We start from the raw sequence: 27,549 nt of genomic DNA, 5'->3' as shown, positions 1-27,549 counted from the left end.
ATGAGTTGAACATAGTTTTGTTTCAGAAAACTTTCTTGCTGATGGTTGATGATGGAAAACTATTCAATATTGGAGCTAGTCCTCTTTGATAAAACGTGTACATACAGAAAACATATTTTATGAGAAAAATCTTATTTTCAATATTTGTTATTTTATTAGAAGATGGTTGTGTAAATATTTTAGGCGTTTTAGTGTAAAAAGCAGACTGTAATTTTAGGTGGCAGAGGAAGTAACAAAATAAAAAATATATATACATTTGATAGAGCTTGTGATCTATGCTGGTTTCAGGTTCCCGTTGTTAGCATTTGAATTGCACACAGCTTAATTTCAGGTTAATCTCACTCTACACTGCCTACCTGATTGTGTGTATTTAAGGATGGTTTAGTGGCATAAATTAGCACTTATTTATTTCCCCACCCCCTGTAAAGATTTGGTACCGATCAGAAGCTGTGTTGTATTATTAACCGCTATTTGTATGTATAAAAAGAAAAGGGTTTATGTGCCATTGCCAGTCATTTTTATATATCGGTAAAATACAGTCGAATGGGTTTTGCTCTGACGGGCTTGTATCCCTTTTAAAAATATTTTCTACGAGCGGGGAGAAGGTTGAAAGTTTGGGTTCGTGTAATTGGTTTCGTTTTGGTTTTTTTCAAAGGATTCCTAGAGAACAGGACGGGGAGCGCCTGAGGGGGCCTGCGGCCGTCCGTGGCGGGAAGCGGCTGAGGGGGAGCCGCAGCTCCGTCGGTGCTGCCCTGAGGCAGCGCTCGCGGGAGGCGGCAGCCGGGGTGGGGAGCCGAGCTGGGGACTCGTACGGCTCCTTCGGCACCGTGGGAGCTCCCAGCTCGCCTGCGCAGCTCCGAGCGCTGCCCCGCGGGCAGAGCCGCCCCAGCGGGGGAAGGAGGTGCGGGACGCGGCCGCTCTTCTCCTTCCGGGCGAGGCAGGGCGGGCAGGGGCGGAGCCAAGATGGCGGCGGGGTGGCTGTGGCGGCGGCTCTGTCAGGTGCGGTGTGTGGCGAGAGAGGGGACGCGTCCCTCGTCCTTTTCCTCGGCGTCTTCATTCCTGAGGGGAGTGGGAACAGAGGACGTGGCAAATGCTGTCCTTCGGGCTCCGGGAGGGCTGGGGCTGTACAGCGTGGGATTGTGTCTCTGCACGCCATCATTGCCTGGCGGGTCCTCAGAACTCTTCGCTGCAGTTCTGTGGTTTTCCGCAGTTAGTCCGGGTGGAAGGGATAGTGAAGAATAGGTGACTTGGATATGAAGGCCGTGTGCTAGGCGAGTTTATAGTCTACAAAGTTTCAAAGCTTGGAAGTTACAACGTGAAATAACGGGAAAGCGTAGTGCACTGATGTTGTTTGCTAGTTTGGGCTTAAAAACAGTGATTGCTTTCTCTCAAATTGAGAAAATTGGATTTTCTGAAGCCCTAAACTCTCTTCTGTCTATGCAGTGTGTTCTGGACTTGCCTTTCAGGCGTCTGTCTCCCCCTCACACTTCAGAGGCTCTCAACCAAACAAAATTAAGGCTATTTTGCACTAGGAGAGGGATAATTATGTTTTGTGCAAAGTCTTGGTTCTGTTATATTGCAGTCTTTGAGTGTCATTTCCACCTTCTATGATGGCCATTAGCAAGAGCACATCATTAAATCAGACAGTGAAGCTGTTTACAAATTCCTGCCCACTGAATGTCATATCTAGCACTTGAGGTATTCAGTGTATCATTTTATCAAAATTTGCATAGAACACCTTTAATTTAATGTTACAAAAACTTTTGACTTGATGCAGATCTGTTTAATTAGTAACAAAGGGAGATGGCATGTGGTAGGAATAACATGCACAGTCATAGAATATTGGAAAGGCTGCAGACCTTAGTGTGTGGGATAGGACTCTACTGCTTCATCGGGTTTTGTTTTATTCATTTTTATTGCGTTAAGACTGAAATTTTTCTACCTAAAACCACATAGCAGAATACACTATGAGTCCACTTATCTTTGCATGCAAATAATAAGTCCTTATTACCAAGTCAAGTAGTTATAAGTAAAAGAATACATAGCACAGACTGCATATGCACATGCATTAAAAAACCCAAAACAGGTAAGAAATTCAGTTGTGGTTACAGTTAATAGCCTTACATTTGTCATCTGGGGTCAGATTCTGTGTCATGTACTTGCACAACAGCTTAAGCCCTGCACTGAATAGTCTTTTATGCTCATGGCCTGTCTGCTTCCTGAAGTGGTGTCAGGTGATTGTAACTGTACTTCATACTGGTATTGAATGGAAGGAAGGCAGCATTCTGGCTTCAGGAAGAGAGACTTGAGGTGCTAATGTCAAGATAATTTTGCCATAGAATCGTAGGCCTGCATTGGAAGGGACCTTAATGACCATCTATTTCCAACCCCCTGCCAAGTGCAGGGACACCTTCTGCTAGATCAGGTTGCTCAGAGCTCCATCCATCCTGGCCTTGAACACTCCCAGGATGGGTCATCCTCAGCTTCTCTGAGCAGCCTGTTCCAGTGCCTCACTACTCTCCCAGTCAAGAATTGTTTTCTAATCTCTAATCTACCCCTACCCTCTTTCAGTTTGAAGCCATTCCCTCTTGTCCTGTCATTATGTGCTCTTGTCCCTCTATTTTATTAGATGTCATTAGACAATTACTAGCTGTATTTCACTGCTTTTTAGCTATTGAGGCTCAGGTAGTTACCAGCATAAACTTTGAAACCTTCTGAATGATTATCAACTACAGTGACAAATATTCAATGCTGCTAAAATTGCCTATTTTGTTATGCGCTTAAAGAATGTAACAGTAGTGCCTCTGTGAAGATCTGGATTTGAAAGGTTTGCTTAGGGGGAGGCATTTGTACCATAGTCAGCTTTGTAAAAAGAAATCTCCCCTGCCTCTTCCTGCAGACATCTTCTTTATGGGAAGCAGCATTTGTGGATAAATTGTGACTGAGGCACAATTACTTCAGAAAACAGTTTTGCTTGCTGCTGATGTATAATGAATGTATGATGCATACTGGAAAAGGTTCGGAGCCTAGTAGCATCATAGAGTCAGTTATTCATATCCACGGGCAACTACAGTAAGATTATCTGAAAAAGTGTGAGGTCTGGCTGTTTTCTGATGATTTGATTAGACAGTCACCTGTATAACTCTTGGGTGGGGTATCTGTCTTCTCTCTTAAAGCTATGACTCCAGCACATGTCGAAAAGGAGCATCAAGGGGCAAGATATGTAACTAATTTGGCTTCAGCATTTTGCTGCAGCCCTGAGGTTCTGTTAAGCAAAAGTTCCTTCTCCCCCAAGTAGTCTATAACTTTGCCAAATTAAGAATTAGTGGAAGGAAGCTAGAAGCCACAAAATGTTCAGAAGGGAACAGTTATTCTAGTATGAAAGATAGTAATGTTACATGATTAACAACTGTATTCCTTTTCTAACACAGAAAATTATGTTATCTTTTAAACGTGGTTCACTGGCTTGAAAGAAGTATTTCTATTTAAATGATCTCTTCAAAACAACAAGTGTTCAAAATCACAGGGAACTTTTTTCTTAAAAAATCAGTAAATTTCCAGTTAAATTCACAGACTAAATTTTTGCATTTGTATGATACTGCTTTCAATTGCTTTTTAAAGTCCTACTTATGCTGTCACTTGACAAAACTTATATATGTTGTACCATGAAAGTAAAACTAAAGATAAAATATTATTGTGTACAGAAATGGCATCTGATGCCACAAAAATACATTTTTCTGTTAAAAATATGCTTGTGATTGCTATTTAGGTGCCTCAGTAGTAAGTGCATACTGTTACTGTGTCCTTAACGTGCTTCTTTTTTTAGGTGCTATTGTATACTGAAATACATTTCCATGCTCCTGTTTTCCTGTATTTTCCAATGGAGCAAACTTCGTAGTTGGTCAAATCAGTGCCTAGGAATGTGCTGTGCTTTGGTGTGCAAAAAAGTAATCTTTAATACATCTGTATTAACTGGCTGCTTTCTAGTTTGGGGAAAATCACCATAACATAACTTACTGTTTTATACAGGGATCAGCTTTTCCTGTCAGTTATGCAAGCAGAATTATGCAAAAGCAGTATTTTCTTCCGTAAGTGTAACAGCCCCTCCTCCTTCCACTGCTCCTCCATAGTCCCTGAAAAAATAAAATCCAACTTTAACAACTTCTTTTATGCTTTTCCCATGACTGTATTTCTAGGAGCTCCACCTTGACGGGAGCACGGCTGGTTGGATCCCATGGTGATACACGGGAGCCTAAGACTAATCCTTTGGTGAGTGTTCTCTAACACGGTATTTTATAACTTTTCTTAGTAATAAAAATGACGTCTGTAAAAACTTGAATTCTTTTCTTGCAGCTTTTTGAAGGTCTGTCGTAGTGATGGCAAATTTATCATAGAGAAAAAATAATTTAGATTGGTATTTGAGATCTTCTGTTTTGGTGTGGGTCAGCAAGATTTGTGTAGCTCACAGTTCCCTCTCAGTAACTTTCTCGCTTTTCTGTGCAGCTGTAACTCTATGAAATACCAGCTTCTTGGCCATATTCAGTTCAATGCCCGTGGCAGCTTAGCAGCCTTTTGACAAGGGCATCAGAAACGTCTGACAGGCAGTATTAGATCTACAGTGCTGACCCAGCCTTCCTGCTGTGGCTGGTACATGCTGGATTTAGTGTGCTAAACTGCCTAGGAGTGAACCTCTGGGAAAATCAGCACTTGTGCACTCATTAAGGCTCTTCCAGTTGATCAGCAAGCCCAGACCATCAGAAATTGAAGCCCTAACTGAAAGTCATAAACTTGCACTTGTACAAACATGAAGGATAATACACCTGGGGAAGACTACTGTATTTAAAGTAGTCTTAGAGCTTAGTAAAGTGAGAATTCTGGTTGCTGTCCATAATGGTCTATTTAATTTCCATACCCAAACAAACTCTCCAGTGTTTGCACACTGCTCTGTAAAATACAAATAGTGCTCCAGACTTGGTTCAACAATGAGTTTTGTTCTTGCCGTTGCTAGTGTCATCCTCCTTATATCTATCTGGCATTCCTTTTTTGGATGAAGAATTTTTACCTAAATGTTCAGAAGTTAGCTGTCTCTTCACACTTTGCCTTCCCTGGTAGAGTGAGACCTGTCAGTCAAGGTAATACAGGCAGGCTCTGTGAGATAAATTAAAATAAGCAGCTTAACAGGTTTGTGGGGTGTTTTTTCTCTTTTACAAATGGGGCATACAGGCAAAGGAAATACGCAGTGCATGCATAAATTAAGGAGAACATGGTGTGGTAACTCTTGTCCTTTCTTCAAAAATGCAGGTCTCTCTTTCAGATGAGCCAGAAACACTGTACAAGAGATTGTCCATTTTAGTTAAAGGCCACGATAAAGCTGTGTTGGACAGCTATGAATATTTTGCAGTGCTTGCAGCTAAAGAACTTGGCATCTCTGTTGAAAAAGTGTAAGTAACTGATCTGTAGAGTGATATGGAGTGAGATGCTTCTTCTGTTATGTACTGTAATTCAGGTCCTCTGAGGAGAAGTATTTATTTTCTTTTTATAAGAAATGGCTGTAATCTGACATTTTTTTCTCAGATTATAGACCTAACATTTCTTTGATGGCAGGACAGTGATGCGAAAGCAGCAGCAGATCTGCACTCAGCACTGCCATAGTGGAAGTGCTTTTTATCTTCAGGAGGGATACTGACAGTACTTTCAGTACAGCTGTCAGTGCTGTAGCTTCCCTGACCCAGTGCTGGTTAATACCCGAGTGTTAACCGTGCCCATGTGAGTTAATAACAAACTGTACCAGTGTTTGATATTTCCTTGTAGATCTTCTAAATGTCAAATAAGAACAGAGATTTCAGCATAATCTTTCAAATAAACTTGTATTATCATCCTTTATATAACATGAAAATTTTTTTCTTCTTTGCTCAGAGATAAACCCCCAAAGACGATAGAGCGATTTACACTTCTAAAATCTGTACACATTTACAAGAAGCACAGAGTTCAGTATGAAATGAGAACGCATTACATGTGTTTAGAGGTAAGAAAGAAGGAAACAAAATTGTTCTAGGTGCACAGTTCAAAGATATTACTACATGCTAATGCACAAATGAAAATGTTTTGGGGAGGAGAATGCAGGAGAATATTGGAAAACAGCTGACCTAGTTACATAAAACACAACACGAGTTATTCTGAATGCACAGCCTACATCATTTTTGGACCAGAAAGTTTTTTTATTTTTAACATCATCTTAAGAGCTGAAAAAATGGCTAAAGAAAGTAAGGTAGAATTGATGTGTGTTATGCTCTTGGTTTCCAAAATTCATTGGGATGAGAGTTTTCTCAGGAAGGGAGGAAGATGCAGCTAAATCGTTGGCATTGTCAGTCACTGATGTTTTTGAGCAGACATACTTTTGTCCTGTGCAGCATCATGTGGCAAACTAAAACTGCATGTAGCAAATAGGAAGCATAGAAAAACCACCAGCTCTGTGGCTGATGACACAGACATCTGAATGGTTTAGAATGCAGCTGTGGTTAACTTTCTTAGAAGAAAGGTTTACTTCCAGCATTTTGTGGTTCCTGGGTGTCTTACTGTATATTTGCACCGTGCTTAGCAAACTAGGACTTTAAAGTTCCCTGACATGAGTGCAGTACGAGTGGCTGCCTGCAGACCATAAGCCCTATTTTTGCCTTCCAGGAAAACCTAAAGGATCAGTGGAACCAGGAGAAATTCAAAAAATCAGTGTTTCAGTGGAACTCTGGAGTTGCAGGATTTATAACAGGCTTGAACTTTGGGAGTATAGAAAAGCTGGTGATTCTTGTATAACCTGCAGTTAATTTCATCTGATACCTGCAGTGTTAAGATCCACCACTTCCATCATAATCAGAGCATGTGCTCCCAGGCAGCATGTGCAGTTCTGTAGAGTGAAGTAACTACTTTACACTTGCATGAGAGTTGAGTACAGATGAACTGCTTCTGTTCAGAATGTTATGGAAGTTGGCTTCCTTTAAGATGTTTGGTCCCCATTGCAAGGGCTGAAGAAGCCAGGGCAAGTTTTTTTAAATTCTGTTTGAAGTATTATTAATAGTAGTTCGTTAAAAAAAATTCTTTCTGTTTTAGTTGAAGTACCTAACAAGCAGTACTGCTGCAGTTTACTTGGAGTACGTGCAACGAAACTTACCTGAAGGGGTTGCCATGGAAGTGAAAAAGGTCAGTTTCCAGCCCACATTATTAACTGTTATGAGTCCTGATGCAAGTACCAGTAACTACTGAAGCCTTTAGAAAGTCAGCAGAGAAAATGGGTGTAGTTTGATAGGAAGATTTTCCAAAATACTGCGTGGTAAAGAGGCTGTATTGCTTGGAAGTGCCACTAGGTGGCATTTTAAATCTGATTCATGTCTCAAACCAGAACAAATAAAAGCAAAGTAGTTAGATGGTAGCTGGTTGGTACAGTAAGTGGTTGTTTTTCTTTCCTTTTAGACTAAGATAGAGAAAATACCAGAACACATTCAGAAACCTGTTTGGGATACATTACCTCAAACAGAAGAAACTGAAGTAAAGTCATGAACACACCATGTACTTGGCTCCATTAGTACTGAAATTCATTGCTCCTGTCAACCTCATTTGCTGAGACAGTCCATTGTTAAATAAAGGTTCTCTTATAAAGAAATTATATGAACTCTTGTTTCATCAAGTTATTTTTGCTCATAACTCCAGTACATGTAGACTGAACTGCTGTAAAGAGAAGACGTTTTACTGTGTTCTGTGATCAGTGACTGTGGTAATTTATAATAAGTTTGTAGAAAGGTAAAGTTTATTTTTACTTATATACGTAAAAGTGTGTGTATATATACATAAATATAAATTCACCATGTCTTTTTGATACTAGATGGCTTCTGAATTGAAATTCTTGCAAATCCATGTTTGTGTCATGTTTAATAATATGGATGCCAGACTGGTATCAATTTATCAATTTTGGATAAACTGGTTTGTTGGATAAACTATTTCCCATCTTCCTTTCTCCTACTTATACCACATTTCTCCATTTTTGCTTCCTGCCACATTTCTTAGCGAGTGGCAACAGCACCACTCCCACCATTGCTTTAGGTTTTCTCTCAAGTAATCTTCCTTCCTACTGACCAACTCCACTGATTTTTCAGTCAGAAAATTTGTAGTTGCAATAAATACCCCATGCTTCATACTATTCGTAGACATCAGAGTTTGAGCAGGCTCTATTGTGTTCTTAGGAGTCAGACATGAAAAGTTTAAACGATCCCTGTCTGAAGTGCCCACTTTTGCATCCATATAGCAAAATTATCAGGATCAGTAATTTCATTCCCTTAAACAAAGGCCATGTATGCCACATGGGATGTTCCATGCATCACAGCAGAGCTGTGTGCTTCACAGGAATGTGTTCTTGCTAGAATACCAGTTTGAATATGAAAGGAGTGATGTAGAAAAGGGAAGACATGAACTCCTTTCTTACCTTTCTCTTTGCTGCTAGCCAGTGTGGCAGCTTACACATCTTTCTTTTCATTATATCCACAGAAGTGCATACAATATAAATAATCAGCATTCAACTTTATAAGCTATATACATTGTGTAATTTACACTGCCTAAGAAACTTAGGGCAAAATTATTTGAAATTTTAGCTCTCCATGAATCTGGATAGAAAGTGTGTGATCAACGCATTTGTTTCAATTAAAAACATACACTGAAACGAAAAAATCTCACAAGGGAAAGGGCAAAACTGAGGTGGAAAAGCAGGTATGAAGAAAGGCATGAAAGCGAGTTGCTGCAAGACAAAAGTGTGAAAGCAGTAAGCCAACAAGGAGGAATCTGTTCTGTTCATATTATAGAGTTCTCTAAAATAAAGGAAGTGGCTTTTATAAACCATCTGTCTCTGGAACGTCATGCAGATAAAAGTGCTGGAGATACACAGGTAGCAGCAGCACATTTTTGCTGACAGGGTTTAGTTGTGGCTGCTGACAGAATGGGGTCAGCAGAACAGATTTCAAATAATACAAGCTTTTCTCCTTTCTTCCTTTTCTTTCCAATATTGCTGGAATCAGAGATGCTGGTGCTTAAGAAATCTGTAAAAATAACATTGCTGGTGACATGTTACCATGTTAGCAACTAGGAGCTCCAAGGTGATTTTACAAGTTCATTTAAAAAATGTTATTTAAAATTTTCAAGTGGAGAGATCTAATTTAAGAAAGAGATTATCATGTAACAGTAGTTACATGTTCACTGGTCTGTGGGATATCAGCAGCAGTGCTGCTTTACTGCCCATGCCTCACGACAGAGAAGCTGATGTGTTAATTTCCTGGGAAAAACATCTTCTAAGATACACATCAATGGCACCACAACATTTTAAGTAGTTTAATCCTAAACACCAAACACTGCCCAAGTAGGATCCTTCTCACACAAGGCATGGGGAGGAGGGAGGAAGGAGATGAGCAGAAAGAGGGAAACAATTCCAGGAATATCATTGTTTTCAATGATTAAATTGACGTCAGGATGGAGAGAAGAAAAGGAGGTGAGGATAGACTTCAAGCTACAGGACCAAATCTAAACTGCTGGAAAAACTTCCCCGTTCTGGTGAAAAGAAGTGCGAATAAGTGGCCACAGAAGCAAGCGCTGGCATTCAGAACATCGCAAAATAATGAGATCCATGCATTTTTAATTCATAAGGCAATACTAAAAAGCAGACTGAAATTCCACAAAGTAGTGTGAAATACCATAGCCAGAATTTTGGAAAGAGTGCACAAACAACACTGGAGTCTGCGCTACAGGCTTACTGTCACCAAGGCCCTATAGTTTTCCCTTTTTAACACACAAGAATGCAATCCCCAAAGAGTTCCTGAGCTCTCCTGATTCAGCTCTGAACCGACTCCTGCTCTTCCTGCTGTCTCCCAGTGCCAAATTGTAAGTCAACAAGAAACAATTTTGCAACATAAGAATATACTGCCTTTTTCACATTTCTGACAGAAGTGGGATTGATTGGCAATATTTTTCCTCTTACGGAGCATGACTGCCAACTTCACCAAAAAGCCCTGCTAGCTGGAAATTATTTTAGTGTTGTTACATAACATGTTAGCTTTGACAGAACCTGCTAAGTGAATTTCTGCTGCTGGGCACAGCCAACTGCTGCTACTGCTGTCTGTGTGCTGCAGGGTAGTGTGTAAAGCAGGTCAGTGGAATGGTTTGGATTGAGACAATTTCCCCCAGGCCAGAGGGGTTTATTGAAGGGACTGACCATGGGATTAACAACACCAGGAATAACTCCCGGAGGCTTCTGTGTAACTGAAGTGCAGTTAATGTGCTTGCTTGATTCAGTCAAATCCATGGGTACCCTCAGGTCAGGGTAGTCCAGAAGCTACAATCCAAATGCTAAACTCTTTTTCCCTAAAATATTGCATGCCTCCATCCTATTTGGAATTATGTTGGTCTCACTTAGTTTTTGTACTCCCAGAGACAAACTGAAACCTATTGTGTGTGCTTCGCAAATTACAACACCATTTATAGCCCTGTGTTACTGAAGATTAGAGGAGTTTCAGCTAGGTCATACCGAAGCACGGGGATATAAAGAATTTCTAATACAAAGAACTGAGAATTAATTTACTGTATTTGACACAATTGATGGCTGTTTCTGAAAAACTGTGTCCATATGCAGTAAAGCACACTTAGGCAGCACTCAGTAAGATTCAGCAGTGACGTGTCAGAAGAGCCAGATTTTAGTGGGGTTTTATTTGGAGCTTTTGATTGCTTTTAGAATAAGGAAGCCTGAGTATTAAGGACTTGGTTCTCTTCCTCTAGCCTGATTGTAGAAGTTTCCCCAGAAGCTGTGTAGCTTTTAGCAAAGCGCTGCAGATCATGGGTCAGTTGGAGAAAGTGCTGTAGCTCCAGCAGTGTCTACCTGCGCTCCGTCAGCCCGAGAGCAGCGCCGGGCTGCGGGTTCGCGCTGCCCGCCCCGCTGCCAGCACGCTGCTCGCCGACCTCCCCGCGGCTCCGGCAGCGGAAACGCGTCACGGCCCGCACCAAGCTCGGGGTCGCGGCGGGCCGCAGTGTCGGGACGGGGTTGAATTTGGACAGAGTCTGGGACAAGCGTTCCCTGCCGGCACTTTGTGTTCCCCAGCGCGGATCGCAGGAACAAACGCGCGCCCGCTCCCCGCACGGCACGGTAGCCGCCGCGGGCATGGCGAGGCTCGGCCCCTGAGCTCACCCCCCTCCGCCTCTCCTTCAGCCGCCCGCGGCCCCGCCTTCCCAGGGTGCGACGCCCTCCCTGGCATCACCGGGCGGCGCCGGGCTGCGGGCACCCACGTGGAGCGGGCCGGGCCGGGATGGGCAAGCGGCGAGCCGGGCGGGAGCTGCTGCGCAGCCTGAGCAAGAAGCAGAAGAAGCACCTGCGGGAGTTCGGCGAGGAGCACCCGTTCTATGACAAGTGAGTGCGGGGCTGCAGGGCCGAGGAGCCCCGCTCAGCCCGGGGCCGGCCCGGGCGGCCGCCGCTCCCTCTCACGCTTCCCCTGGCCTCCCAAGGGAAGGAGGGGAATTGCAGCTGCATGGTGCGCTGTCGCTCGTGAGCCGGGAATCTCGAAAGCAGGAAATCTCAGCTCGGATTTTCTTGCAACAAATGTAAACTCTTGTGGTGCAGGCCGGAGGCTGCCGTGGGGAGTGGGGAAGCGGAGGAGTGCGAGGCGGGCTCCCATTTTGATGTCAGGCCGATCTCTTGGCTTGTCAGGGTTCCAGCTTTGCTTTCCCACTGTTTACTCCGTGCTCTCTTCTGATCTCGGAAAGGGTATGAAAATAGAGTAGCGAAGATCTGTGTGACGAGAGCCATTCCCTCCTCGGGGGGATGCCCGTCTGTCAAAATGACCAGCTTCCTTTTGTACCCACGTGTAAACCTCTGAGGAAAGAGCTGCTTAGTCCCGGTGCTCTGTGATCTGTGGTGCTGCTGTAAAGCCTTTAGGAGCAGGCACGCAGTGTTAAGGTTTGTTGTTCGTGTTCCTCCTGGGAGCCTTCTGGCCTGTGTGGATTGGGGTGGAAGGCCTGCTGGAGGGAATGTCCTGCGTGTCACCCTGTACAGTGATGCTCAGTCCCACACAAGACTGCATCTTTTTGAAAGAATTGAGCTTAGCTTAAAGCCCAGCTTTCACATTGGTTTCTTTGAAGAATTGCAGTCCCAACACTGGTTAACTGATGCTGGTTTTCCTTTAGTTTGTGTCTTTTTCCCACTTCACAGGCCAGTATTTAGCACTAGAAGTAGTCTCTGTCTCTGGTTAACTTTTTTACAAACTACCCTTGCAGCTAGATTCTTTTAATTCCTTTTGAGACCTCATCTTCTGATTAACACTGGATTTTATTTCAAAATTTTTATTGATCAGTTGTAATGCCTGGCACTCTAGACTTCGTGTACAGAGGGTCACATCATCTGAGAGGGCGACCCTTAAGTTTACCTTAAGGGTAAACACCCAGTCTGTTTTCTTAGGGAGACATGTGTGATGGTTTGGTTTTAAGGCTTCTTTTACTTCTTTAAACTTGCATAACTGATCAAATCACTCTTCCCCTCATTTCTTTCATCATGTGTGTAACATCATTGGCAGAGTAAGGTATGTTAGTGCTTTCTTTTCAGGGTTCCTGGAAGACCAGAAGAAACTCAAATATGTGAACTGGTAATGTATTTTTATTCCTTCCTTACTTTTATCTTTGTGTAGTTTAGTGAAGTGAAAAACTTAGCGTTTCATATTTCCAGCTTATTCAGGCTGATTAAGTTCTTCAACTTAGAAAACCAGTATTTAGGAGAAAAAGATGAATGTGATTTTTGTGTGGCTCTGAATTGTTCTCTGTAATGTCTGCCTCTAAACTGTAATACCATCAGAGGGCAGAAAGCAGCAGGAAATAACACCAGTTCTTAACTTTTTTGTGTATTAGTCACAGTGAAAATAAGATCACGTTCTAAGTTGTTCTAATAATGTTGGTAAACTTAGTGTTGCATGACTTAGGAGAGTTTGTTCTCTGTTGAGCAAATAAATATGTTAATATTCGTTGTTATTCTTCAGATTGCCAGTGCTTTACTTGTCTTGTAGTCAGGATTTGGTAATCTCCTTTATCATCAGATTAATAAAAGACTTCAAAGTTTTAATTTGGAAAAAATAATTACTCTCTTCCATTTGTTTCCTTTAGCAGTTTTGTGCATTAATGTAGTACTTACTGATTTTTTTTTCCTTTTTGGGCTAAAAGAAACTAAGAAAGGAGTTAATGGTGTTGTGTTGATACTCATGGTTTCACTATAGTTTTGGCTATAATCTGGACATTGATTTGTGAAGCCCAGGACAGAACTGGCTCAAGTCTGGCTTGCTCGAAGTGTGGAGCTGTACAGCTGAACCAAACCTGACCATCTCCCTGGGGAACCATTGCCCACTGACAGCTATTTCACTTACCTTCTTGAAAGCTAGAAGCATTTCCAGCGTGCTCTATCCCTTGTATGGGTGCCTTTCTACAGTTTTCAATCCGTGTGTGGTTTTCGTAGAAGAATCTGGTGTTGGTTCAGTAAATGCTTTGCCTGTGGAGATCAAATGTCCTCACTCAGCTGAGACTGAAAGAACTGGGTTTGGTGATGCTTCCAGTCAAATAGGTACCAAAAGAGGCACTTCAGTCTGTCTCCCAAGATGCTTTCAAAACCTAAATTGAGGTATCCAGTATATTATTGGCATAAAGTGCTGGGTTTTGAAAAACTCCATTGCATTTATGTAAAGGTTTAATGTGAGAGGGGAAACACAATAGTGTAAGTAGAAGTAAGGATTTTTGCCTGCTGCTTTATCGGCTGTTACTGTTGTTGCTGTTTACATTCATGTTTTCCTTTCCAGTCTGAGGATTCTGATAAATCAAGTAAAGAAAGTGATTCAGAGACTGAAGTGGAACAGGTCTCTGGATATCATAAGCTCCTGGCTACCCTGAAGACCTCACCTGAGTCTGAGAGTGAGGAAGAGGAAGATGAAAGTGAATCAGAAGAAGCTGAAGAAAGTGAGGCAGAAATGGACAGTGAAGGGTCCCAGAAGACTGGAGAAGCAGAGGAAGGTGAAGAAAATAAGAATGATGTTCCAGAGGAGGAAGAAGGTTTGGAAGTTTGTCTTTTCCCATGCTTCTTTCGTGAATGTTGTTTGACTAACGTATGTTTTTAGCCAGGATCCTGGTGTAGACTGTCTTGTTGGCTGGGTGCTCTTCTGCCTTGGAGACTCTGTTGCTCCATTGGCTCTGTGTGGGTGGGAGCAGCAGCTGCTGAAGGATTTAGCAGGGGAAAGGGTAGCTGTGCTCATATGCCGCCAGACAGCCTGCTGCTGCTTCCTCAGATGTTGTTTGTGCGGCAGCACAGAGGAAATCCACATGGAGCAGCAGACCAGGGGTTCTCACCCACTCATGGGAGACACAAGCTGTTCTCTCAAGCAGCATCTGGCTTGGCTGTGCCACCGAGAGGAGGGAAAGGTTTGCCTCACAGCATGGGAAAGAATATGGAAATTGGAAGGAAACCTCTGCCTTTACGGTGAGGTGTCCTCATTCATGAAATCTGCAAAGATACGCTGGGAGAGAGGAGTCAACCTTTAATAATTTCCAGTTATTTAGGGTCTTCAGAAACTAAAAGTTAAATTCCCTAAACAGGTTACTTCTTGAATTTTGTCTGGGGGACCACATTTTGTGTTATGTAACATTTGGCATGCTAGCCGAAAGTCATCTCTATGGTAGAATACAAAGCCTGCTTTTATCTTTTTTGATAGAGATTTGGGAGAAGAAAATCGGTAACTCAAAGGGAACAACATCTACAGACAGTAACTTTTCCAGGAGAGGATAACCTGTTTCTTTCTAACAATTGACAGCCACAGACACAGCAGAGCAGATGCTCAGCCAGGAGCAGGCTGATGGCGCAGATACCTCTTGTGACCCACGTCATGGAGTAATTGAGGAGTTTACTGATGTGAAACACGAATCTGAATTTAGCTTGGAAACCAATTTCATGGAAGAGGAGAGTGGAGATTGCAATGCAGATAGGAGAGACACCAGTTCTTCACAAGCTCTTCCAGAAGGTAAAAAACTGTGTGTTTGTGTTTAAGGATCTGCCTTTAGAGGAGTATCTGTAAACATGTTTAAATTGTCCAAAACCCAAACGATGGGCTATACAGCTTCTGAGTTCTTCCACTACATTATTCATGCTGCCCACATGTCATCTGGTTATGTAAGGGACCCTTAACACTAATGCAGATGTGTAGCTGAACCATTTGTTCTCTGTAGCCCCTGGGGACTGGAATTCATGTGGGGTTTCTGCTATGACTGGTAAAGCTTAAAGTATCAAGAACTAGAAAAGTGTGTGGAGGGTGTTATCTTGTTCTGCTGCTTTAATAGTAGTTTTAAAAGCCACTGTAATACAAAAGAGCTCTGCAAGCCTGCACTTGACTATGGAAGATGTTCTTGGCACAAACAGCACAGTAGATAATCACAAAGCTGACCTGTGAGGGCATCCTTCACATCTCAGTGGAGTTAGAGGTCAGATTCTGAGAAGCTTGGAGCAGCCACAGCAATTTAGACAAATGCTCAGTGCTCTCAGAATTTTGAAGGTTATGCAGAGGAGTCTGACTGCACCAGGATCCAGAGAGAATGAAGCATCAGCAGAGCACATGTAGTGTCTTTTAAGGGTGTATCCCAGAATCTCAGTGGACTGATGGATGCATCCAAAGCTGCTGTGTTGGAGTTGTCCCACCATATGTAACAAAATAACTGTGTTGCAGGGGTGTGGGATCCTTCAGCGACATGGCACACACTGGCACTTGCACAGCTTCTGCTCATATTTAATGCTCTGTGCCTTTAATATCAGATGGCATAGTTTGAGAGAGAGAAATATGTTTGTAGCGTCCCTAGTGATGCTGGCTTGTCATCTTGGAGCAGCAGCTGACATTAGATCTGGGAGGCAGCCTGGGTGATACATGAAATGTGTGGAAGCATCAAAGGGCCATGTGATAGAAAAAACAGCTCGTTCTTGTTACCATGAGAATATGACTTAGGCTGCTGGCATTGCATTTTAATGAGAACAGTAGCTCTCCAACTGCATGCTAAGTATCCTAACAGCTTTGTTCCACCTATAAATGATGCACTACTTCTCAGTGGGTTCTTGCAACTTGGAAGTGTCTTTATAGTCTATTACAGAAAATTAATCACCTAAGATAGCAGAAAGAGGAGTAATTTCTACTCTGGTCCCAGGGTCACTAAAATTCCTGAAAATGCTTCCCATTACTTCCTCTACTTTATTGGGAAAATGTTGGAATCAGTAAAACTCAACTGAGGAGAGACCCTGCAGTACAATTAAATGATATCCAGTTCATTTCCGTTTCTGGAAAGATTTTCTCAATTTTTTTTCAGTGTCATGATTAGTAAATATCTTGACTTTTGCCTGGGTAACTTGTGTGTGGGCTGGATATTTGTTGGCAAGCACCAGTGTTCCCTAATTAGTTTTCTTTATGCAGCGAATGCTGCTGTGCTACAAGCAGGATACAGGGCTTGGCTTTCAAAATTAACTTTGCATGTGACTTTGTGCGTGCCAGTGTCTTTGAGTATAATGTGATTTAACAGTTCTTTGCCTCTCCTTTTCAAAAAGAAATGCTGATTAGATAAATCAGACTTTTTCTCACTCCAGGCAATTTTTGCCCCCCCTCTCCAAAACTTGCCTGGTATTTCTCTGCTTTATTACAGACTGTGTTCATATCACTGGCCAAAGCCCTGGGCAGAACTGTTTGTAAATAGGAGGGTTAGCAAGTTCACTTGGGACTTTACTATTGACAGCCTTTTTCACCTGCGAGCAATGGACATGTCAGAGCTTAAGGCAAAAAATTGCTACTGTTTTTCACTACATATTGTTTTCCTGTCTAACGTTTGATTAGTGCTTGAAAATTCTAGTACTTCCATAAGTGCTTCTTTTTCTTTTTAAAAAGCAATCTGTCAAATCTGTTCTCTCTGTTCTTTGCAGAGAGAATTTGACATCCTTTCTCTCATCTCCAAGTGCTTTGAAATAACTAGTTTTAATTGTGGTGTTGGCCAGCATGGAAGCTGTTCATCTCATTTGCAAATCCATTCTGCAGCGTGATTCTACTATTAGCTGCAATAGTTCTCAGGCTATTTTTTTGTTGTTACTGTAAACAGATCCATTTAAGCAGCACATGGACAAAGAACTTGAAGAAAAGGAAATAGAGAAAATGTCTACGCTTTCTAAAACTTCAAGTCAAAGTCAGGTAATAATTTTCTGTAGCTATCCAGCATTTCTAAAGATGCCTGGATCAAAATGATCCTTTTAATATGATGATCCTTTTTGTATAATGATCCTTATACACATGAAGTAAATCACAATTGTTATTATTAGCTGCTGGCACTAGAATTATTGAGATTTTTTTCACTGTGTTGTTGTCGAACTGTTTTCTTCTTCATTTACTGCTGAGCAAGAGTTGAAATGTGAAGTCTGCAGTTCTGGAGGCATATGCTGACACACCTTAAACACATAGCTTTAGACTTGGAGCTGTAGTCCCAAAACTTCGACAATAGGTGGAAACAGGGCTTGTTTCTGAGTTGTGACAGCACAGTGCCAGGGATGTGCTCTGCAGCTGAATTTCTGAGGTGACCATGTACACTTTTAAAGGTACTTGTGATGCACTTTCACATTCTTGCTTCAGGATGGCTCTGTCCCTGTATACATTAACAAACCAGTGAAAGAGAATTTATTACTGATATTACTTTATTACTTAATTCTGGCAATAATATGTGAATTACAGTACCAGAAAACCACCTCATTGCTTGACAGACAATATTGGTTTTCAAAATACTCATTTTTAGACAAACCTTTGCTTCATAACTTTTCCACATCTGATTTTGTTTTGGAGACTTGCCTCCCATTCTGGTCAGCCATATGCTGGGTGACATTCATTGGAAGGTATCCAATGGTTAGTTAGTCAGAGAGAAAGCTGTGATTTTTTTTAAAAATTTAATTTACTTTTTGGCACATGCTGGCCAAAATTACCAGTGCCACCTGAAGCAATGCATGATATATCTTTGCTTAAATTGGTGTAGCTACTTTACAGGGACAGCTGGGGACAACTTGCATGGCAGAAGGCTTACAGTTTAGAGTTTTCCCCTACTACACTGCTAGCAGTTCAGAATCAGACAGACACCCAACAAGACTGCATTTAACAACTGTATCACAACTTCTGGGATTAGCCCCTAATGGGTTTATTTTCTTCTTTGATCAAAGTATGTACCTCACTGGGGTCAGCCGGCAAGCACAGTTGGACTGCAGGGTTCTCATCTTGTCCGTGGTTTGAGCCACTGATTTGCTGGGTGGGTTATGCAGAAAATTCCTCAGTTTCCTGTGGCATGTGAACAGTTACAGACCCATCATTGCAAGATCCATCCAGATCTACCAAGCTGAAATTTATTGTTATTTATCCTGGCAGACTCTCAAAGGGATTGCATATTGAAAAAAAGGTTTCCACTTGTATTATGAAAAGATGATTTCCTTACTCTCATGACCTTGGTTAAAGTTGATATCACCAACTGTGGTGATATGCTTTGAAGTGTGCAAGGTTTGGTACATATGACTCTGTGTTGTTGGCTTATTTTTTTTTCCAGTGGCCAAGGCTGGGTCAAGTAATTTTTTCTTCCACTTTGGAGAAGTATAAAACTTTGAAAGCAGACAAAGAAGTTGATGTGAAACGGCTTCATCTCCACAAGCCTTTGGAATCCACTTGGCCAAAAGTGAATAAACAATTTCTGTCTGCAGTGGACAAACCAAATGATTCCCCTTTTACCCCGTTACAAAGAGAGCTCTTCTGTATCATGAATTCGTACCGGGACTTGTTCTACCCAGAAAGAAATGCTTTAACAAACGGAGAAGAGATCCGGCATGCTTACTGCCTGCATGCCTTGAACCATGTCCTCAAGGCCAATGCCCAGGTGCTCAGCAACAATGCCAAACGTAGGGATCGAAAGCCAGGCACTGACACAGATGACCACAGGGATCAGGGGCTCACCAGGCCTAAGGTAAGAGAGCTCTGATTGCCTGATCTCCACCCTGGCTGCCTGCTCAGGCTGTACAAACATCCTGGTAGTTCATTCACAAGTATTTCTGTTGCTGCTCTCTCAGGGAATGTGTTCCTGGGCTTACGCTTTTCTACATCCCTTTATCATGGCTGGAAGTTGTCCTCCATGGCCAGGGAAAATGGTGCGTGGGAAGCAGTGAGCTCAGGGTTGTTAGCCAGCCTGGTTCTTTCCCAAGCCGAGTTTGACTTAATCTCTTTTTTTGTCCCCCTATTACCACAGACTGACAAGTTTTCCTGCTTCCATATTTAAATCTGCCAGTGCCAACAGGTGCCTCCATACTGATCTTCAGCATCAGTGCAGATAGTGTAGGCTGTCACTCAGTGTGAGATGTGCCAGAAATGCTTTTGTCCTTAGGCACTTGTAAGGACTTGCCTGCATGAAAGGATCTTTATGTACCTGGGAGTACCTTAGGGAATCCCAGCCCCACTGTCAAGGCCATCTGTCGTAGTTGGGGAAGTGGGCTCCAAACCAATCCTCCCTGGGTTCACAGCATCCTGTAGTTGATAACCAGGTGGATTCAGCTATGGCAGCCTGTCACCAGTGTGCCAGCTGCCTGTTGAACAGTTCCAGAGAGTTGGGTTTCAGTGTGTGCCTCATGCCTGGCAAATCTGTGGTTTCTGTGTTGATTCCCCCATTAGCCATTTATATTTTGGAGTTCTGTGCAGAAACTGTTGCCACCCATCCAAGAGCCAGCCCTTGACCCTGTCTCTGTGTCACAGGAGCTCTTGCTTGCCTGGAGAACATGCTTAGTTTTCAGTTCCCCTGTACTGGTACCCTGAGTGAGCTGGGGAGCCAGGCCGAGCTGCTGGCCATGACCAGTTCAAGAGCAGTGCATCCCAGCGCATCTTCCTCCCTGCTGCTTGTCAGAATGGTTTTGTTTTGATTGTTGGGATGCCCCACAGGGGCAGATCCAAGCCAAAAGCTTAATTAACGTTTGCTTAATGGCGAGTGTTTGTATTTTATGTGTTATTCTGTGTCACTGTTGATCTGCACAGGTACTGATGATAGTGCCCTTCAGGGAATGTGCTCTGCGGATTGTGCATATTTTCATCAGTCTCCTCGAAGTGAATGACAAGAAAAAAATAGATGTAAGTAATAAGAAGCGCTTCAAAGGGGAGTTTGGCTCTGACCCAGAAGAGAAGCCCCCCAACCTGAAAAGACCTGAAGATTATGAAGCCGTCTTTGCTGGCAACATTGATGACCACTTCAGAATTGGTAATAGCCTGCTGAACAGATGATTTTTAGCTTGTACAGAACTGCTAAGTAACAAATTTTTCCCAAATGCCTTAGAGCTGTCAGGGCTGTATGGTTGTGTTCGAGGGTCCCAGGACGAGGGAAGAGATGAGAATCTTGACTCCATGTTTCAGAAGGCTGATTTATTATATTATGATGTTATATTATATTAAAATGCTATACTAAAACTATACTAAAAGAATAGAGAGAAAGGATCCTTCAGAAGGCTAGAAATGAATAGAATGGAATGGAATGATAACAAAAGCTCGTGACTCTCAGAGTCTGAGCCAGCTGTTCTGATTGGCCATTAATTAGAAACAACCAACATGGACAGATCAAAGATGCACCTGTTGCATTCCACAGCAGCAGATAATTATTGTTTTCTTTTCCTCTGAGGCTTCTCAGCTTCTCAGGAGAAAAAATCCTGGCAAAGGGATTTTTCAGAAAATATCATGGTGACAGGACTGGAAATTTGGTGAGACTCTAGGCTGTGTGGTATTCCTGCTGGTTTTGCTCTGGCAACCTGGATTTTTCTGAAAATCTTTCTTGCCTTTCCAGAACTGAAAAAAGAAGAGAAAATAGAGAAGGAATTATTTTCACATCAAGTTCAGAATCATTTAAAATGCAATGACAGCTTTATTCTAGCAGGACTGCCCACACCTCATTTTGAAGATAGCCTTGATTATGCAGCAAAATCTTTTCATGTTATAAAAAAAAAAAAATATCTTAAGGGTTTAATTAGCCTGTTCACAATGTCTTGTGTAATGGTTGGAACAAAATTAAAACTCAGGACTGAGCAAAGCAGTTTTCTGCTGTGCTTCCCATGGTTTTCATGGAAGCAAATGGGTAGCCAGCAAGTAGGAGTGTTGGACAAGCAGAAAATGTGAGACTTTCTTATAATATTGTAAACTTACACTGTTTAGTAACTCAGTATGCATAGAACTAGCTAGTGGCTTGGTTCCTGGAGCTGCTAAGATGAGAAAGCAGTTTTTGTAACTTAACTTGACAGATCAGAGGCTTTTGAAATACTTTTAAGATAAATTTGCAGCCTAAGAAATGTAATGATACAGTGGAAGATGTGTGCAGGTCACAGTCAGTCTTTCTTCCTTCCCCAGTGAATATCTCCGAGGACGAGAGCATCTTATTTTCAGTAGCATAATAATTTTCGTTTTAGTCCTCTCCCATACCACACTCGGCTTGTTCTACTTACTAAGTGTTAAGGCATGAGTGAAGAAAGTTTCAGTGCTGTTAACTTGCAGAAGCAAATTATAGAAGCAGAATAATTTCTCTTTCTTACTGTGCTGCACACCCTGTTACTTCTGCACAAAGATCTAATTTAAAGCACATTTGTTATGCCTTACTGAAACCACCATTCTTTCACATTTTTAAACAGAAAAAAGACTTGATGTTTCTAAACTGCTGTGACAAGTGATATCTTCTTCCCGGAAATTCAACCAATTGAACCTTTGTTTTTTTTCTTTCTTTTTTTATTTTTATCCTTGGGTTGGAATAGACAGCAGGAGGGGTCCCTACTGCTGTCTCTGAAATTCTTGGAAGGGCCTTCAGCTGAAGCCATGCTATCTGCCTTCACATGGACAGGGAGAGAAGTTGCAGAGACTTTGTTGGGCAGATTGAAGGGGGTGGTTTGAATGTGGTCTGCACTAGCTGCATTTTTAGGACCAGGAAACTGGGTTCTGGAAATACTGCCATGTAGTTATGACACAAACTGCTTTGATTCCTTCCCTTTTGTGTCTATTACATGAGAGGTGATGCATAAGCTGGTTCAGAATGTACCCTACAACATGTGGTGTGACAAGCAGTGTAGGTGCAAGACTTTAGTCACTGTAGCATGAAGAACCTTGTCCTTTGTGGTTTAGTAGCAAATCTTTCAGCCCTGTGAATAAAGGCACTTGATAGTCAAGAGATTCGCCCCAAATCTTTAGTGACAGATTAAGGTAACAGTTACTGTAATACCCAAAGTTCAGGATTTGGGGAAAAAGGAGTAGTTAATAATTTCTGCTTTTTTTTTTTTATTAAGTTGTTCAGTCTCCTCATTTCCCATTTCAGCATAAAATCAGAAATAATGTTTCAGTTAAAATTTTTCATTCAGATTATGAAAGATCTTTAAAAAATAATACAGAAATGCTTTGCCAGACTACATGAAAATTTTCCACATGCTTGTCAAATGGGGGTAGGGTGGATAAGCACTTTTTGAGGAGAGTTTCAGACAGATTAGTTGTCCCCAGCTATATTCATCAGTGTGGGGAGAGGGAATGGGGGAAATTACTGTTCCAGAGCCTCCTGGAAGCATGTGGTTGATAATTGATGTTAACTGAGAAGTTGCTGTTGGTGTTGTTGGACAGGAGTTGCGATTCTGCAGAAGAGCATGAGACTCTATGCACCCTTCTACTCCTCAGACATCATCATTGCCTCTCCCCTGGGCATCAGGACTGTCATTGGTGCAGAGGGAGAGAAGAAAAGAGATTTTGATTTTCTGTCATCAATAGAAATCCTCATAATTGATCAAGCAGACATTTACCTGATGCAGAACTGGGAACACGTTCTGGTGAGTTTTCCATATATGTATTTATTTTTATGCTGTGCTGTGTCTTGCTGGTCTGATGTTACTCATTTTTGGCAGTGAGCAGTATTGCTGTTTTTTACTGACTTGATTCTAGACATGGATGTTCAGTTCTTTTCCTCCCTCCACCGTGATATTTTCCTTATACTAAGAATATTCTTTCTACAGATTTTGTGTAGTATTCAGGACATGTTCTCTCTACAACTTGGTTTGGCGCTTTAGTAGTGTATTTCATCAAAGGTGTTTTTTGGACAGTTTTAATTATCTTGCAGCATTGAGAATGATGATTCCTTTAATCAAATCTGGGAGAAATTATGCCAGCTGTCTGACTGCCCAGTGTCTCAGATTGCAGCTGTCTGAGGAATCTGTGCAGCCTAATTCAGGTTCCTCCAGAAAGCAAGAGGAGCTGGTGCATGTCTCCACTGACTGCAGAGATACTAAGCATTAGTCATGTCCAGAGTTAAACAGTGTGAAGGGTTTCCTCTACATTTAATGCAAATAGAGCTCTTGGATTGTGGCTAGTCTGCAGCAGTACCCCTGCTTTTTGGCTTTTGGTTAATAGAAGTTTTCAGGATTGAAATGATAGGGTTCTCTTTTCCACATAAAAACACCTCTGAGGTACCCGGGCCAGAAGTTTTGACTCTAGATGTCAGTATGCATTTTGGATGAGTCCTGAAGGTCCCCTTCCCTCAGGAGTTGCAGAAAGGGCACATGAGCCTACACAATACCCCAGGAATGAGTCTTGGAGTCTGCCTTCTGTTTTTCCCTTTAGGTACAACTGCCTGCCAATTGGTGGCAGGGATGCCAGTCCTAGGCATTGTTCCCTGAGTGTAAAATGCGGTGAATTTTACTTCAAACTCTACCTGAATGTGATGAGAACTGAGCTGTGCTTAGGCTTCTTTTAGCTCAGAAACCTTGGGCCCGTTGACTTTAATACAAACAAATCCATTATACTTGCCCCAGGAGAAGATTAGAAAGTTACTCTTCCTGGTGACTAAAGAGATGGTAGCTTTCAGTTCTGTGGCAGGAAATCAAGTAAATTGCTCTTGCTGTGGTCAATAAATTCCAGACAGTGGTGTCTTGGGAGATGCTGCTTGTTTATATTCTGTGCTGCCCTGCTGGTCCCTGCCCTCTTTCCCACTGCAGTTAAGGCTTTTGCAGGTAGTCAGGGATGTCAGCAGTGATGTGTCTTCATCTGTCTGTGCAGCACCTGATGAAGCACATTAACCTGCTGCCTCTGGATTCCCACGGGGTGGACTTTTCCCGAGTGCGGATGATGAATCTCAACAACTGGTCCAAGTACTACCGGCAGACGCTGCTGTTCAGTGCCCTCCAGGACCCCCAGATTAACTCTGTCTTCAACAAACACTGCTTCAATTACATTGGGCAGGTGAGTTCACAGAGCACCTGGAATGCTGGTGTGGAAGGGAGGAGGAGAGGCAAACAAAATCCAACCTGCAGAAAAATTCTGTAACTCAGTTGCTGAAAGACTGTGTGCCTATCATTTCCCTCACCCAAATGTTTCAGTCTGAATCCGTGACATTACATACTGTGCTAGAGGCATGAAGAGCTGCTCCTCATTCAGTGATGCTGATTTGATACTTTCCTTTCATAGTAGCTGCTGTGTTATGTCAGAAATTGGATATTGGTTTTTTTAATTTGACAGACTCAAGTTATTTTGTTTTACTTATTTTGTTGTTAACTGAAGAGTTCATCTGTTTCCCTTTTTTATCTCCTGCTGTGTAAGTTGCATGAACTGTTAGTATTTTGAAAGAAACAGGAAAAGTAAAAACTTCAGGAGACCATCTGAAATATACGGGATTCAGGGCATAAGCAGCCACTGTGTATTTAACAGACCTGGTTTGTCTATCGTGACTGTAGCTTTGTATTGGAGCTTTCTTAAAAACAGCCTTGTGTGCTGTTTTTCTTAAAAATAGCCTTGTGCCGTCAGATGTGAGCTGCAGAAAGCTGGCTGCAGCATGCCTGCCTTTGGAATGCTGCTTCCCTGAACATTCTACTTCTTTCTCACAGGTGGCCATCCGCAACGTGCCACTCACTGGCTCCATCAGCCACGTTGTGGTCCAGCTTCCTCATGTTTTTCGGAGATTAGAAGCTGACAGTGTAACTTCTGTGATAGATGGAAGGTACTGTGTGTCTCAGCCTGTTTTGCTGTGCCCTAATGACTGCAATTTCAGATTTAGTGGAGTGTACTGCAGAGCACACTCTGGGTTCACCACAGAAGTACATCTTCATTAGTCCTCAGGTGTAGGCTGGGCTCTGCACAGGTGGAGGGGAATACTGGCCTTCTCCTTGCCAAAGGCACTGGAGAATACAGTCTGGGGAAGGAATTCCAATCTCTACCACAATTGTGTAGTGCTGGTAAAGCCTTTTATCTTCTACACATGTAGAAATTCTGTGAAGTTAAAAGAAGGAAAAATGTAGTGAAAATCTTTGGCAGTCTGTTGTTTGATTATACTCCTGTCTGAGCTCATATCAGTATTAGAAAGCTTCACTCTGGTTAAAACATAGTTGTTATTTTTAATTGAGGTTTCAGTTTTTCATCGACAAAGTTCTGCCCGAGTACCGCGACGCCATCATGTCCCACACGCTCATTTACGTCCCGTCCTACTTTGACTACGTGCGCCTTCGAAACTACTTCAAGAAAGAGGACCTGAATTTCACTCACATCTGTGAATACACGAAAAAGGCTGCTGTCTGCAGAGCCAGGCGCTTCTTTCTCAAGGGAGAGAAGCAGTTCTTATTGTTCACTGAGCGCTTCCACTTCTACAAAAGGTGAGTTGTGGACCAAGTTTTCCCTCTGAGTTGCGTGTGTGCTGTCCTGAAGGTAGAGTCTGACCTTAGTCATAGATGGGCTGTGCTGCTTTTTGAATCTGTTGGATCCCTCTGAGGACTTCTTTGACTGAAGTAAGAGTTGTTAAGTTTACTTTCAAGTTCTTGCCTGTTATCAGCAGTCCGTTTGCAGAGACTTTCTTATTTTGTTCTGAGCAAAGCTTTATTCAGGAAGTGCTGCCAAGTTCCAGTGATGTCAGGACAGGATGATACAGCCTGCAAATGGGATTCATTGGGCCTTTTATTTGTGTTCATCTGTGCCACAGTAATTGTATAAAATTTTGGAAGGAGTATGTAATTGGTTCAATAATGCAATACAGCAGGCTGAGGCTACTTGGAAAATTTGTTACATCCTGACTGGAGCTGTTTTCAAGTTCCTAATGGAACAGGATTTTTTTCTACTAGGAGATGTTGGTAAATATGAAAAGTTTCATGAGGCTTGGTCTGATCAGGCTTCACAATATAGTGAAAACCCAAGCTGCAGAAGCTGACCACTTCATAAATTGGTGGTGGTTGGTACTTTAGAAGAAGTCATTGTGCCTGGCAGTGTGAGATTTTCCCCCTAAATTCCACTTCTCTGTTTAGTCTTCAGTCCATGACACAGGGTTTGTAAAGTTGAGCTACAGCTGATGTGCATTGAGGTTGATGGAAATTGGAAGATTTGATAGAGGACTGATGTTTTACCATGCATATTTTGTAAAATTTGCCTCAAATTTTTTGTTTTTTTATTTTTTTCTGCTACAGGTATACGATAAAAGGCATTAGGAACCTCATTTTCTACGAGCTACCAACATACTCCCACTTCTACAGTGAGATTTGTAACATGCTGAAGGCCACAGACAGTGGGGTGGATGCTACTTGGACTTGTACTGTGCTCTACTCCAAGTATGATGCTCAGAAATTGGCTGCAGTGGTTGGCATAGACCGCACAGCTCAAATGCTACAGTCCAAGAAGAATGTGCACCTCTTTGTTACAGGAGAAAATGATTAAGTGATTCTACAGACTGGATGATTAGATGGACCTGCATGTTACTCTTAATGCAGTTTTTATATTGCTTTTTAAAAAAGTATTAAACTTTTTACTCCCTTTTGTTAAATATTCTGTTGAAATTGTTAGTATATTATTAAATTTTGTATTTCAGTACTCTGCCCAACAAGAAATGAAAGATGTCATTGAAAAAAGCAGGGCTTAGGAGGTGTTTTCTGTGTAGAAAAAATCAATCCAGAGCTATTTTTCGTGTCTAATAAAAAACTCGTGGGTCAGTAAAGATTCATGCAGTGATAAATAGCTTTCGGTTGGACTGTTTCATTTCATTCTCAGGTGTAGCAAACTCACCTTCTTTTCTCACAGAGGTTTTTCTTCTTGTCTAAGATAAGAAGAATGCCCAAGTATTAAATGAGTCGCTGTTCTGTAAGCTTACACAAGGGAGGTGCAGGCAAGGCCTCTGTAGCATAAGTGTGTTGCTGAATGAGAGTTGAACTTGCTTCAAGTTGACACTTGTGTGAATCCTTATATGTGCTTGGGTAGGAGCTAGGAGTTTGTGTTTTAATTGGAGTGACCTAAATATCTCTGCCTCCTATGTCCAACAGACCCTCTGGCTGTTTAGTTTTACCAGGGATAAGTACAAAACCAGGGGATTGCAGGTGCTCCTGGGATGGTATCTGGCACCACAGGTGGAGGTGAGGTGATTGGTTTGTCTGGATTTTCTCTTGGTGGTTGCAGATGGACATGGAAGCATCATGGTGCTGCCTTTTTCTCCTTCCAGGAAGCT

General features: G+C 42.2%; 2 protein-coding genes across 3 annotated transcripts; both read left to right on the top strand.

The window, feature by feature from the left end:
- Positions 1 to 943: 943 nt before the first annotated feature.
- Positions 944 to 7,650, top strand: MRPS10 (mitochondrial ribosomal protein S10). The gene is made up of 7 exons (XM_041477296.1): positions 944 to 999; positions 4,030 to 4,088; positions 4,197 to 4,269; positions 5,302 to 5,441; positions 5,917 to 6,025; positions 7,105 to 7,194; positions 7,465 to 7,650. The coding sequence occupies exons 1-7, from the start codon at positions 964 to 966 to the stop codon at positions 7,549 to 7,551; spliced, it is 594 nt and encodes a 197-aa protein (XP_041333230.1). The 5' UTR covers positions 944 to 963; the 3' UTR covers positions 7,552 to 7,650.
- Positions 7,651 to 11,024: 3,374 nt separating this feature from the next.
- UTP25 (UTP25 small subunit processor component) lies at positions 11,025 to 27,065 on the top strand. Of its 2 annotated transcripts, XM_041477255.1 has the most exons (12): positions 11,025 to 11,428; positions 12,617 to 12,656; positions 13,851 to 14,100; positions 14,856 to 15,062; positions 17,167 to 17,255; positions 18,643 to 19,053; positions 20,109 to 20,328; positions 22,710 to 22,912; positions 24,135 to 24,317; positions 24,959 to 25,071; positions 25,475 to 25,720; positions 26,522 to 27,065. In XM_041477255.1, the coding sequence occupies exons 1-12, from the start codon at positions 11,328 to 11,330 to the stop codon at positions 26,766 to 26,768; spliced, it is 2,310 nt and encodes a 769-aa protein (XP_041333189.1). In that variant the 5' UTR covers positions 11,025 to 11,327; the 3' UTR covers positions 26,769 to 27,065. The 2 variants fall into 2 exon arrangements, with proteins under 2 accessions (XP_041333189.1, XP_041333192.1); XM_041477258.1 differs by lacking the exon at positions 12,617 to 12,656.
- The last annotated feature ends 484 nt before the right edge of the window (positions 27,066 to 27,549 follow it).

The sequence above is a fragment of the Pyrgilauda ruficollis genome, unplaced genomic scaffold, assembly GCF_017590135.1.
Source record: "Pyrgilauda ruficollis isolate IOZ18807 unplaced genomic scaffold, ASM1759013v1 scaffold4, whole genome shotgun sequence".
In the NCBI taxonomy this organism is placed as follows: Eukaryota; Metazoa; Chordata; class Aves; order Passeriformes; family Passeridae; genus Pyrgilauda; species Pyrgilauda ruficollis.
This window is presented reverse-complemented; position numbering and strand designations above follow the sequence as displayed.